Source organism: Otolemur garnettii, unplaced genomic scaffold (assembly GCF_000181295.1).
Source record: "Otolemur garnettii isolate 467f Iridium unplaced genomic scaffold, OtoGar3 scaffold00030, whole genome shotgun sequence".
Classification (NCBI taxonomy): domain Eukaryota; kingdom Metazoa; phylum Chordata; class Mammalia; order Primates; family Galagidae; genus Otolemur; species Otolemur garnettii.
This window is the reverse complement of record NW_003852425.1, coordinates 19,046,998-19,061,208: the sequence shown is the minus strand read 5'-3', so window position 1 is coordinate 19,061,208 and position 14,211 is coordinate 19,046,998. Positions and strand designations below refer to the sequence as shown.

At 41.3% G+C, this 14,211-nt stretch overlaps 1 protein-coding gene across 2 annotated transcripts in view; it reads left to right on the top strand.

Annotated features, from left to right (window-relative positions):
* The first annotated feature begins 579 nt into the window (after positions 1-579).
* LNPEP (leucyl and cystinyl aminopeptidase) overlaps positions 580-14,211 on the top strand; it is an 86,579-nt gene continuing 72,947 nt past the window's right edge. For both annotated transcript variants that reach the window (XR_002773196.1, XM_003788938.3), the window contains exon 1: positions 580-642. Coding sequence is in view for 1 of the 2 variants with exons in the window: in XM_003788938.3 (XP_003788986.2) it covers positions 624-642 (19 nt within the window). In the remaining variant the exon portion in view is untranslated. The remainder of the gene's footprint in view (positions 643-14,211) is intronic.

The window sequence follows — 14,211 nt, the reverse complement described above, 5'->3', positions numbered from 1 at the left end:
TCCTGGGGGAAACCGACTCTTCCTGGTCCGGACAGCGGCCGTGGCCGCAGGTCCTGTTCTGTCCTTGGGCCTCTGTGTCTGGGCGCCTCGAAGCGAGTCTGGTCCTCGTCGACCTCGCCGCCACCACGCTGCGCCACGCCCCGACCTAGCGCGAGGGACCACTGACTTCGCACGGTGCGTCTGAGTTCACGGTCCGCCTTTGGTGCCTACTCCATGGGGCGCGGGCCGTGTTCTCCTGGCGCAGTGCGGACGTCCGGAAACCCCGAGTGGGGAAGGGTGGGGCCTGCACTTCAGCTGAAGCGGGACTGAGCACAGTTTCGACCTGGCCTCTACGCAAGGGCGCGGCTCTCTCTGGCCCCGCCCCTCACTCACTCCCGCCTGCCCATCTAGGAGTCCGAGGGGGCTGGAAAGGGCTCTTCCCTCCGCCCTCCTCGTTCTTTTTGCAGCCGCCGAGAAAACCAGGAACAGCGGAGTAACGGAGCGGAGGAGCGGGCGCCCCCTCAACCTCCCGCGGCACCTCCCGACAGCCCTGTGAGGCCGAACTGGGCATGCGCAGTCGGCAGGGCCGCTCCAGCTAAGAGCAGGAAGCTCCGGCGCTCGGGTTGCGGAGCCGCCGCGGGGAGATGGAGCCTTTCAGCAGCGGTGAGCTGGTGGCTGCGGTGCCAGACCACGGCCCACAGGGTCGCGGTGGGTCGTGACACGAGTGTCAGGCCGCAGTCGCCCCCACCGCGGGTATCCCACGAGGGCTGGGGGCAGTGGGAAGGGGCCGGGCAGGCAGCTGCAGGCTCAGGGGCAGCAGCGGCCCGCGCGCGACCGGAGATGCGTGGAGAGGGCGCCGGGGCGGGCCGCGAAGTTTGCTCCGCCATGCGCCGAGAGGACCTTAGGGAAGTTGGCGGCCGGGTCGCCCTGCGTGCCCTGCCCTTCCCCGGGTCTCTGGTGTGACTTTTAGTGGGGCAGGGGAGGCACCTGCGGCCCCTGCGCCGGCACGGGCAGGCCGGGGTGCTTTCAGACCCATTGATGTCACAGTGCGCCGCGAGCTGGTCGGTGCTGCCTGCCCCGCGGATCGCCGCAGCCCTGCCGAGGACAGGGAGCCGGGCCCAGCAGGGCTGGGGTCGCGGTGTGTGTCTCACTGTTTGGCGGCCTTGAGTGTGTGGATTCCCTTTTAGGGTAGAAAGTAGGAAAACTGCCAACAGTGGAGACTACCCACTAATATAGGGGACTCACTGTTCAGTTGACTTGTGTTTTACTGCGGTGGTTGGTGACTTCACGGAGGTAGCGCTGTATAGGACCAGGTCTGTCCGATGTCGGGGTGGGTTCCGGCTCTGTCATGCCGGCCGGACTTTGCTGTGCGCTGAGCTTCCCTTGGGACTGCGAGCTGCTGTTCTGTTCTTCCTTCTTCTAATTCGGAACGCTTTATTCTGCCACCACCTTCCTATCTGTTCTGTTTAATTAGGCTTAATAGTGATAACTTTGATTCTGAATTTTCTTTCTCATTCAGATTCTATTTGTAATTACTAAGGCTCTAAGAATAGTCTGGTAGTTACTCGCAAAATTAAAGAAGATTCTAGCTGAAAGGAATGATAGAGATCGTCTAATACTTTAGCGTAAAATATGTTTCATCCAAATCGCTAAATCCTTGCAAGTGCACATTCCAAGACTTATTCATTGTTGTAGGTAGAATGCTTTGTTCTAGGTAGAACGCAGCATCTATGTTGGTAGGATTTTAAATAGACAATTTCACCTAAATAAAAAAAAAAGTCTCCACTGTGAGGCTGACTCATTTGGTCAAAATGAGAGCTAGCTGATTTGCTGGACCTTTACCTACAGAATTGAAGTATGTTCTCAAGTCTTAAAATTGGGATCTTTTCTTCCCTCATAGAATATGCTCCTCTAGGTATGAATATTAGCAAAGTGTCCCTTTTGGGGATCATTGGATCCTGGAGAAGAAAACAAAGAAGCAATACTTCAACTTTCATGTAGAAAACTGAATTTCTTATCCTTTCCTGTCTTCCAGATTTCAAATACTGAAGACAGTTTAGCAGTGCATCATTTTAGTTAATGTATTTATCATTCCTGGGAACCTTTAACATAAGACAAATAGAAACTACAACATTTAAAGTTAACAAGAAATTAGATGGTAATAACTTGAATGCTTTTTAGGTTTAAGGGAGATTGGATATTTCAAAACTTTTGAAGGATTGCTGTACAATTTTCTACTGTCCTCAAACATGGCACGGTATCATAGAAAGTATGTTTATCTTTGCACTCTGTCCTTTTAAAAACAAAGAATATGCATATATAATTCTTCCTTAGGCCTGGGTGTCCTGGTGCATAGTAATTAATTATCCATATTATTTATGATTGCAGAATTTATCAAACTTGGTATTGGATTTTGTTATACATTCATCCTTTTTTAATAAAATCTTTCCCACTTACACTTTCTCATATATCTCTGTATATGGAGAGAGGTGTGTGAGTTTAAAAAAAGACAATTTCAATAGTTTAAGACCCCATATCTTCAGTTAAAATCTTGTCAATCAAATCTCTGACCTATACACTTGTGAAGGAAGTGAATTTAGTTTCTGTCTTATCCTTCCAGCTTTTAATACTCATCTGTTCCAGTGGGGCTTTCTGTAGCCTATTTTCTGTTAAACATTGTTACTGGTATGATCCTTTTTCTTTGTTTCTGCTCTCTGCCTGTTGAATGTGTATTCATGTGAGGAATATCCTGTGTTAGGGTGTTTAGGTAACCTATTTAAAATACATATCTCCAGAAAAACCTTCAAAGGATGGGCCTCAGCTGACATGGGTTCCAGTTTAGCTCAGGAGGTATTTTTGTCCTTGCCCATGAGAGGGACTGCTGACCCTTATGTTGATAACTGGACATCCAGTCTGTCTTTGGCTCTTTGATGGCTTTTTTGTAGTGAGAAAGAGATACTGGCTTGGCCATAGCTGTTGTGTCCTGTTAGTAGGTTGAGGTGAAAATTGTTAGGAAGTAGTGATTTGTGCATTTAAAAAAATTGATGGCAGTTGTCTGGGTTGTTTTTGATAGAGGCACTAAGTCAAGTAATTATTTAATGTTTGTCTAGCTTTGCCCTCATTTGCACCCAGGATAGGGATATTTCAGAATAACTTAAGTTTGTTATTCTTGTCCTCAGAATATGATTGAAGAAGTCTGAGATTATAAAGTAAGCAAATTCAGGATTTGGAAACATATTGATAGAGAATATCAATATCTTTTCTTGGTATTATGTGTATATGTATATATACATACACATAATATATGCATATGTACATATATAAAATATATATATACTATGTATATACAAAAGGTACCAGAAAAAGCATACACATTTTAAGAAAGGGATAAACTGTATTAAAATTTTAATACTCAAGTCACACTTGACATCTGCAATTACAAGAGATACAACATATAATCTACAGGATGACAAATGTTATAGGTATATATTGAATATTACAATTTTAATACAGTTTTTTCCTTAAAATGTGTGTATGTTTTTGGCACTCTCTGTATATGTAAAACATAGATGTGTGTATATCTCTATGTATATGTGTGTATGTGTATGTGTATATGTATGTATATATATGTGAATATATATGTGTCTGTACCTTATGGTACAGTCTCTAGAGGTTGGAACAGCATTCATATTTCAAAGTTCCAGAAGTGGAAACACATAGATTGGCCTTTTTTTCATATGATCGTTGCTTCAATGAATCTCTTTATTACCACAGCCTGGTGTATAATCAAACAAGGGGGACTTTTCTGCCTTACAAAATTATTTTTTATTTTGTTTTCAGATTGGGATCCAGTTGAAAGTACTTTTTAACTTCCCAAATGGGAAGTCCAGGCAACAGATTATGTATTTGTGAGTTTTAAGTCAGTATAAAATAATGATTTTATCTTTTTATCTTACAAATAATCATTCTACAGGTATGCATATCTTCCTAAAAATAAAAGTGTTATTTCTCAAATGTAAGTTTATCACATTTTACTTATTTATTTAATTAAAAAAAATTTTTTTTTGGCAGGGGCTGGGTTTGAACCTGCCACCTCCAGCATATGGAGCCAGCATCCTACCCTTTTGAGCCACAGGTGCCGCCCCTATTTTTTCTTTTGTTCTGTGATAAATTACCACATTGAGAGAAAACTCTTAAGAAATGGAAGTTTATAATTTCTTTCTTTTTTTTAAAGATAGAGTCTCACTTTATCTTCAGTAGAGTGAGGTGGCGTCACAGCTCACAGCAACCTCCAACTCCTGGGCTTAGGCAATTCTCTTGCCTCAGCCACCTGAGTAGCTGGGACAACAGGCACCTGCCACAACGCCCGGCTATTTTTTGTTGCAGTTTGGCAGGGAATGGGTTCGAACCTACCACCCTCAGTATATGGGGCCAGCACCCTACCCACTGAGCCACAGGTGCCACCCCAGAAGTTTATAATTTGTATTTGTGGTGAATGCAAGTTAAATTCTATTTTTATCCATCTCTTGCAAGTTTTTTATTTTAGTTGAAGAAAACAAAACTATGTAAGAATTGAGTATTAGCATCATTCACAGTCTAAGGTTCAGACTTTAGCTAAAAACCAAAACTAGTTTAAATTGGAAACTAGTGATAGAGAAGTACTTTGCTAGTATCAATTTCCAGAAAAGAGTGTCTTGAGACAAGATTTAAAAAACAGCATATTTTAGAAACTATTATAAACCAGTGATTCTCATGTATCTGTAGGTGATTCTCGAGGACTCAGCCAGAAAGATTAGTTGTAAGGAAATTATATAGAAAATAAGTAAGGGTAATTTTCTACTCAGTAATTTAGTCATATACTATTTTTTGAATGACCACTTACAAGTAGGTTTTTCTGCTAGGCACAGTTACAGAAAAATCCACAATATCAGCTGATGCTTACCTGAATAAAAGAAATGAATTGAAGAACTTAGTTTTATCTCCATGCTATTATAATAATATAGAAACAGAAGAAATTTTAAACCAATAAAGCTTTGCCTAAGGCAATATTCTAATTATGAAAGAAATTTGCAGAATTGTCTTTTCTTTTTTTTAATCTATTTTTATTTTTTATATTTTATTTTATCATTTTTTTTTTTTTTGAGATAGAGTCTCACTATGTTGCCCTTGGTTGAGTGCCGTGGCATCGCAGCTTGCAGCAACATCAAACTCTTGGGCTTAAGCAATTCTCTTGCCTCAGCCTCCAAGTAGCTGGGACTGTAGGTGCCTACCACAACACCCAGTTATTTTTCTGTTGCAGTTGTCATTGTTGGTTAGCTGGCTCAGGCTGGGCTCGAACCCACCAGCCTCAGTGCATGTGGCTGGCGCAATAACCATTGTGCTACGGGCGCCAAGCCCAGAATTGTCTTTATAACCTCTTTGTAACTATATAACATCTGTTACCAGTAATCTCACATTTCCACTGATCTAGGAAATTTTCCTATTAGGAAATAGCAGCACTGACCCTCCCTGAAAACCTCCTTCCTCCCTGGGAGTTGAGATACAGAAGAATTTTATCAAAATTACCCATGAGACTAGTGCAATGGCTCCTGCCTGTAATTCTTCCTAGCTCTCAGGGAGGCAGAGATAGGAGGATTTTTTTTTTTTTTTGCAGTTTCTGACTGGGGCTGTGTTTAAATCTGCCACTTCTGATATATGAGGCTGGGGCCCAGGCTGGGGCCCTGCTCCTTTGAGCCACAGGTGAGGCAGGAAGATTTTTGAGGAGTTAGAGATCAAACTGAGCAAGAATGAGCAAGAATAAGAAATAGAAAAGCTAGCCTGACCTTGTGAGGCTTGCTTATAGTCCCAGCTATTCTGGAGGCTAAGGGAAGAAGCTCCCTTGAACCCAGGAGTCTGAGGGGGCTGTGCACTGTGATACCCTGACACTCTATCCAGGGTGGCAGAGCAGGATTCTGTCTCAAAAACAAACAAAAAAAAACCCCCGATGACTGTAGAAACTGGGATGGAGCTAGATCGGGCCTGTGGTTCATTGGTGAGTCAGGTGAGGAGAACGGTGTAGCCTCACTGTCAATAAAGCACTTCATGTCTGCAGGAGGTAGGAGCTGAGCTGGTGCTGCTGGGTCTTTCCATAGTATCATCAGAGTAACGATAGAGGGAGTCTTTTAACTGGAATCCGTAGATAAAACACCTTTTCTGAGTTTTCAGAAGAAACCAGAATTGGGAATGGAATGAAGTTTTAGAGTCCTGATTGTTTAGCTCCTTTTATATCTGTATCTGTATTAGCCTCTGTGGAGAAGGCTGCTTATTGCTCTGTGTTTCTGGGCAGTGAATGTAACATTAAGAGTTCCTGTGTCCATGGGTGGGTATCCAGGGTTCCCTGGTTATAAACTCATGTGCTGTTATAAATTCACTTGTGATTGTCCTAGGATTGTGTGCAGAGTTTGAATTCCACAAAGACTTATAGGGGAAATTTGGACATTAGAGGAGAATCACTGATGAAGATGAAAGAAATGTAGTGATTTGGGGGTAAAAGAAGAAGCTGATAAGAGGAAATTTTCAAAATGGTCATGCTTTGCAACTTGCAAGTCTTTGGCTCAGAAAAGAACCTGGGTTGGAGAGAAGGACGCTGTTGAGTGAAGTTTGAAGGAAGAATCAGGGTTGGAGGTGGGGAGGAAGGTGGGTCCTTGTAGGTCACTCGGGGGTAGGGGGGTGAGGGTGAGGGCATGACTAACATGGAGACCTGGGCAGGAGGTAGAAAGCTTTCCTTTTTAATAGTCAGAAAATTCAGTCACTTGTAAGTTAGGACTGTTCACTTTCCTGAATGTTGTACTTTTCAAGAAAAAAAATACAGTGAGGAATGCAGGGTGGTCTACCTTTTGAGACCTCTGGGTAGCAGTCCCCTGCCACTTCTTTATTGCCTGGCTTAGCTTCACTTTTCTTCTGGTGCTTGCCGTTGAATAGTGAACCAATTATTTTTTTTAAATTACATCCTTAGCCATCTTCGAGGTGGAAGAAACCAGGTTCTTTGCCAAATAAAGAAAATTGAGGCTTCCTAGGGAGTTTTAGAAAACAATGGAGAATCTAGTCTAGTTGTAGGAGACCCTTTGAAGGCCTTTTCCTTCTGGTGTGTATTGCTGGAGGAAAGTCCTGAGCATCCATGTATTTCAAGGATGTTGCCACTGAAACAAAACTGGAGTTTATTATCTGGGTTTCTCTAGATTGGGGTCCGAAGTCCTGTGGAACCTCCAATACTGTGAGCCTCAGCGTTAGTGTGGGAGGAGGGAAGTTAGAAAAGTTCTTCACCTGAGGGACTGGAGAGTGGGGATGCAGTGGAGAAGGCACCTCTACAGGGTTAGAGTGTGCCTTTTCTCCTGCAGTAAATGGTGACCAGGGCACTGGGCAGGGCTGTGTGGTAGTGTTTCCCAAGCACCTGCCTCAGGTGTCATTTGGTGTCATATAGGAAATTTCTGGTGAGGAAGGAGGCTTGGGCCATGGTATTTTTAACAGCTGAAACAGTTATTTTATAAGATTTAAAACAATATTCTTTACTCTAAGGTCCTCTTTGGAGAAGAAATGCATGGAGAATAGAGTGATTGAGGAGAGCTGTATATTTTAAAGATCTTTCTTTAGGTTGGTGTTGATAATATGATTTGAAGACAAAGTAGTGTATTACTTGTCTAATTTCTTCTTGCCACATACCTATCAGAAGATTCTTAGTGGTTAAGTAAGTAAGGCTCATGGGGCCCTTGAGTTCTGGTTGGAGAAATTGCTGTGCCCAAATTTATCAAGGTCAGGTGCAGGAGCTGGAGCTGGCCTATCCTCAGGCCCCTGGCAATAATTTCTGTGCTTTTTTTACTGGATAGTTAATGCCTCAGCCCTTGGGATCACTGACATTGCCTCTTCTGTATCCAGACTGGGTGGCTAGATAAAGAAGACAGCGCAGGCCCAGCATGGAGCCTTGGTGTTGCTCAGTGGGGTAAGAAGAGGGTTGCTCTTTACTGCAGCAGCCTCACTTCCTCCTGTGTTGGTGCAGGCTGCTGAGGCACTTGGGGACTCCAGCACTTGGGGATGAAGCACTTGTAGAAAGGAGGTCTGTTCTGATTTGGGCATCAGTTGACTTGGTGTTTTGGGCAAGACAGAAGCAAACACACATTCACTAAAGTGTGTCTGGCTTTGTTCAAGTCCACTTGTTCATTGCTGTGGGGTCCATGGCTCTGTTTCAATTATTTACCAATTTTGGAAATACTATTGAGATAAAGACTTGAAGAATTCATGCATAGATGCTTCTCTTGGCATATAATTGAATGACAGTGACTGTTGGTAGAAAAAACATGGTTACAATCCTCACTTTTTGAGTAATCATCGCTAATTTTTTTGATAGGTTGACAATAAGCGAACTGGCCCTCAGTTTGTAGATTTAGGGCAGAATTATTGCTATAGAGATTTAAGACTGTCACGCCCTTTGTGTTTTATCAGTCTGATGAGTAAGGTGGAAAAGTTTTAAGGAGAATTATCAGTAAAATAATTCTTTGTTCAAATTCCTCTGAAATAAGGGCTGGCAAATTTATTTACCACCTAAGGCATTTTTATAACTCATGAGATTTCTGTGTATGTTGAAGTGTTCTTATAAATTTCCTTTGCAGATCTTGTTCTGTTAGCTCATAGATATTCATTATGGCTAGCTATTTTTCATTTTAAATAAGATGATTGGCTAAGTCTTAACTTACTATATGAAGTAGCAATGAAAATAATTTTATGCTTGGGGGTCACCACCACATGAGGAACTGTATTAAAGGGTCGAGGCATTAGGAAGGTTGAGAAACACTGGATTAAGATGATCTTTCAAAACTATAGGATATCTAGGCCACCACCTGTGGCTCAGTAAGCAGGGCACTGGCCCCATATACCAAGGGTGGTAGGTTCAAACCTGGCCCTGGCCAAATTGCAACAAGAAAATAGCCAGGTATTATGGAGGGTGCTTGTAGTCCCAGCTACTTGGGAGGCTGAGGCAAGAGAATCGCCTACCCAAGAGCTGGAGGTTGCTGTGAACTGTGATACCATGGCATTCTACTGAGGGTGACAAAGTGAGACTCTGTCTCTTAAAAAAAAAAAAAAAAAAACTATAGTACATTTAGTTGATGGAATTAAAAATACCTTTAGATGTTATAAAGGTATTTGGAGCTGTACAGATTTGCCTGAGATATTAATTAGAATAAATATTTAAGAATCATTGACAGTTTCACTTTTTATTGCTACATTTTTCTGAGAAGGTTTCTGAGGGTTGCTAAGGATTGTGGAACCTGTATTATGATGAAAAATTGAAAAACAATTTACAAGATAAGAATTGTCAATTTGATTTGGGGACAAGTTTGGTATAAATACAAACAGCCTAGGAAAAGGAAGAAAAAAATTGGACCTAATATTATTAGATTTTTCCTTCAATAAGGTTATTTGCTATCTTTTGAGTGAATTTTGATCATTGTCATTTGATAAATATAAAAATAAAACAGGCAGATGTTATCAGTATTCACTTCTGTACAGTTTGTGTTTTTAATTCACGGAATATCATGCTATACTTGGTGACTTGATACTTTTTAGGTGTTCTCTAGCCAGAATTTTAACTATAGCACTTCTTCTGTGACATTGAAAATGGTTTGAATGCCTAGTTGTTCAGTTGAACTCAATGGTTACTGTTAGAATTTTGTGTATTATTATAAATTTTTAATTTTCTCTTGGTTCTATATCAATTCCATTGTAGATAGCAACCAGAGAAAATAAATACAGAGAAAATATATTGCATAAAAAAATTTTGTAGATGAATGCTTTGGGCTTAATTCTATTTTATTGAAACCAGAGAATAGGGTTCAAATGTACTTAATTTTTTAAAAAACATTCCTTTTCTTCTTTTTGAATTTTTTTTACATCATGTTAATAACTTGTTCCTCATCTTTTATTTTTATCACCTAGATTTAAAATTGAATAGACCAAAATTACTTCTCCGGGTCTCCTCCTCCATTCTTCTTTTGGGGAGGGCAAGTGTTGGGATTGGGGTTCAGGGAAGAAGGAGAATAAAGTAAAAAATTTAATAGATTCTTCCTATGTATGGTGATACTTCCTCCATGAAGGAGAGAGGGTGCTGGGTGTAGGCTCAGGCCTACAGCTTGTCGGACAACTGCTGCCCCAGCCCAGCAACAACAGTAATATTGGTTTTACTGAGCACTTACCGCCTTAAGTGCTCACAAGTGGTTTCTCCTTTAATCCTCACGAATTTATGAGATGTTGTTATTATCCCCTTTCACAGATGAGGAAAACAGAGCATAAAGCGTTAAGTAGTTTGAATTCCCAGGTTACACAACTAGTATGTAGAGAAGTTGGGATTCAAACCCAAGCAGTGAGCACCTTCTAGAATGCTGTGTTCTACTCCCCCAGCTAAGCCCTGGCTTACTGAGTTAGTTGCAAAGTGTTTTTATGCTGGTTGTGTTACTGTAATTTGTAATTTAATTAAATGGTATGTATGTTGATGAGCAAAGTGAAAACAATTATTGTTTTTATGAAAACTAAGTTAGATGCTTAGAAGACTAAGGTGAGTGAGTCACTTGTAAAAGCTGCCATGTACTATGCTGAATAGAAATGGTAAAAAGGGAAGAAAAGCTGTGGAATTAGATGTGAGCAAGAGCTTATTACAACTTTGGAGAAAATCATAAAAATCCAAATAAATTCTGCATGCAGATTGAAAAAAATAAAAATGGAAAAAGAGAATAGTTTTTAAAAAAATACCCTCCTAAATAAATACATTAAATCTTTTAAAATATACTCTTACTGTGTGCTAACTTGCTCCAGGCCTTGTTCTAAAACATAGAATCCAAATAGGAATGCAGCATAGCCCCTGTCCCTAAGGCACTCACATTCTGGTGGGATTAAGTTTTTAAAAGGATTATTGATATGAAAGTACAAATTAGTATATATTTTTGTAAGCTGTCAGACTTAAAGAATTACACGTTCCATTTGACAACTTTTCCTTCAGATATATGTGGTTTTATACTTTTTCCCCTTTATTTTGCATTTTGGAGATCTAGCTATGGACCTACCTTGTTTTGTTAAGACTTCTGTACAGACTAGTCTATTACCAAGAGCAGTTCAAACTGTTGGTTCAGATCTTGGCTCTTTACTCCCCAGTTTGGTGATTCTTACTTAGGGATAGCACCAGGATGTTCTAATGTATGTGGTTAAAAAACAGAAATGTGCACTCAAAACTCAAAACCTTTTTGATATTATCAGTGGTCTATTCATGGTGATTTGGGCATATTCCAGTGAAAATTATGGGAAATATAATTCTCATAATGAAAATTATGAAAAATTTGGAACAGATGGTATCTTTTGCATCTTAATTCTTTACTAAAGATTTCAGACCAGTTTAGGAAGACTCTTTCCATTTCGTATTTATTGACAATTATGAATTTGCAACACTTTTGGAGGAATGTTGCTTACAAGTGGAGAATTACTTCCTGCCTATGTTCAATTTAATTCTGGCTTGGGTATGCTTTCTTGGTTCCTACAAGCAAATGCTATATGAAACACCTCTTTATTCATATAAGTAGAACTTGTTTCAGTCTTTGGCAGTATGAAATTTGGTTTGTTAGTTAGAGTTGAAATAGTTACGAGTTTAATACCAAAAAGGGCAGTATTAACATGAAGATAGAGAATAAGGGTACTTCATTAACTTGTAACAAAGCCTGCATTTCATAAGCATCAGGAATGCTAACAAAATGTCCATAATATTATGTGTTGAAGTCCCTACCTGATTTGTATGGACTTCATGGGAAGCTTAAAGAAGCTAATTTTACTAATTAATTTGTATTTTTGCTAATGACTGTGATATCCGTTTTTAAAAAAATATTTCTGTTGAATGAATGTAACTTGGCAGTAGCTTCCCTACTTCTACTCTGCTGTGAGTTTCCAGATCTGTTTTTGTTTTTTTCTCACGAAGATAATATATGAACTTCTAAAACACATAAACTAGTAATTTTGATCAAACAGTAAGGGGAAATGTGTCAGAAGTAATCCTTAAAATGTGTCGTGGCTGTGGGGAGACTGTGTGGGCACAGGTGGGGCATTTCCTCACTGTAGACCCTGGGTGTCCCAGGACCCTGGGAGGACAGACATCACGTCTCCTGGAAGAATAAGTTACTGGCTCTGCATTTCTGGCCAAGGATGCTCAGCAAAGCACACATGGCATATTATGAAAGCAGAAATAGCATTTGTTTAGAACTCCATTTTCTAAATGGTTAAAACTATATTTTTGGTTCTATTAGTATATGAAGAGCATACACACTTGTTCAGCTAGGAACCATTCATTATGTACAGAAGAGAAAAACACAGCTCTTTTGAATTTGCTGGGAAGGGCAACAATGTGGCCTGGGGGTCCCCTTCAGCATGGTGAGTGGCTGTGTTGTGACCTTGTGTGCAGTCAGTCTTTCCTGCAGTGCTGCAGGCCTCTGGCTGACCCCTTCATTAGAAAGGCCACAAAAACAGTTCCCAAGCCACTTGGAGTCACCTTTTAAAAAAGACATTTCCTCATATTCAGTGGAGTTGGCAATTAATTTGCCACGTAGGAGCTTGGGAAATGTAAAGAGGGAGCCACATCCCAACCTCAGAGAGGCAGAGTGACCAGTGTGGTGAGCTGGCTGTGGTGTGAGTCAGGTGTGAGAGCCTGGGCAGTCGGCCTGACTCAGACCCGATGTGTAACATGGATGTTTCTGTCCTAATGTTCACCAAAGTGTAAAAATCACATGATGTTTTGAGAAGAACAAAACTAAAACAACTCCTTAGCACCCACATGTCATAAATTATGGTGCATGGCACTGTGAAGATGCAGATTCACTACTTCCCCCCTTATGAAAGTTCTATTCCTGCCTTGCCCCTACTCAAGGTGTTTGTGGTGTGATTACACAGGAACAAACTAGGGGGTGGGTATCAGTCTGCTCTGGCTGCTGGGATAAAATAATATACGTGCTCAAATAGCAGAAATTAATTTTCTCACTGTCTGGAGGCTAGAAGTGCAAGATGGAGGTGTCTGCACACTTAGTTTCTGGGGAAGGCTCTCTTCCTTACCTGCAAACAGCTGACTTCTGATGTGTCCTCATATGACCTTTGCTCTGTGCTGGTGTGGAGAGAGACTGAGCTTTAGTGTTGCTTTTTTTGTGGGGACACTGATCCGATTGGATTAAGGTCCGCCCTTTCACATGGTCCATTTAACTTTAATTATCTCCTTAAAGGTGCCAACTCCAAACACTGTCACATTGGGGGTTAGGGCATCATTGTATGAGTTTGATTGGGAGGTACCATTCTGTATAGAATAGGAGCCATCACTTTGGACAGTTTATTTCTGGAAACCTCAGGGTAAAGAACATTCTGTTTTTCCACAAGAATAAGTTATTGGAGTTTACATTCCTGCCTGAGGATCCTTAAAGAAGCACATACGGTTAAATTCAATGATTTCTTTTCTGAATGCAGGAATCCAGGATGATGCCAAACCCTGTATCCCATTCCAGCTCTGTGATGGAGGGACCCAGGCCTCTGCTCTCTGTCTTCCTTGCTGTGTGTGTTTACTCTGTGTGCTTTTGTAGGCAGTATACTGAGACCTGCAAGTTCCAATCACAATGTCTGGAGACTTTGGTAGGTTTTTTTTTCCTCTTGGAAGGCAGAGTTACGCTCCTTTAGCTTTTCAGTCTTAGGACCTCTTTTATACTTCCACAGGTATTGTGGGCCCTCTAAGAGCTTTTTAATAAAAAAGAACTACTTTCTAAAACAAGCAGATCAGTGAGAGGCATTGTTTACAATGATCTTTAGATTTACTGAGGCACATGCCATGGAAAGCTTCACTGCACACTCATGAGAGAATGGGAGTGAGAATGGCAAGTAGCATCTCATTATTATGAAAATAGCTTTAACTTTAAAGATCTCCTAGAAGGGTATCCAGAATTCCCAGGGGTGCCTATACTGTATCTTGAAGACTGTTACTCCGCACATTAACCCTACCTGTTATAGGAGTCCATAGCAGTTGGGAGTGGGGCTTCAGGAGTCCACAGCAGGCAGGAGTGGGACTTCAGGAGTCCACAGCCAGTGGGAGTGGGGTTTTAGGAGTCCCCAGCAGGTGGGAGTGGGGCTTCAGGAGTCCCTGGCAAGTGGGAGTGGGGCTTCAGGAGTCCACAGCAGGCAGGAGAGGGGCTTCAG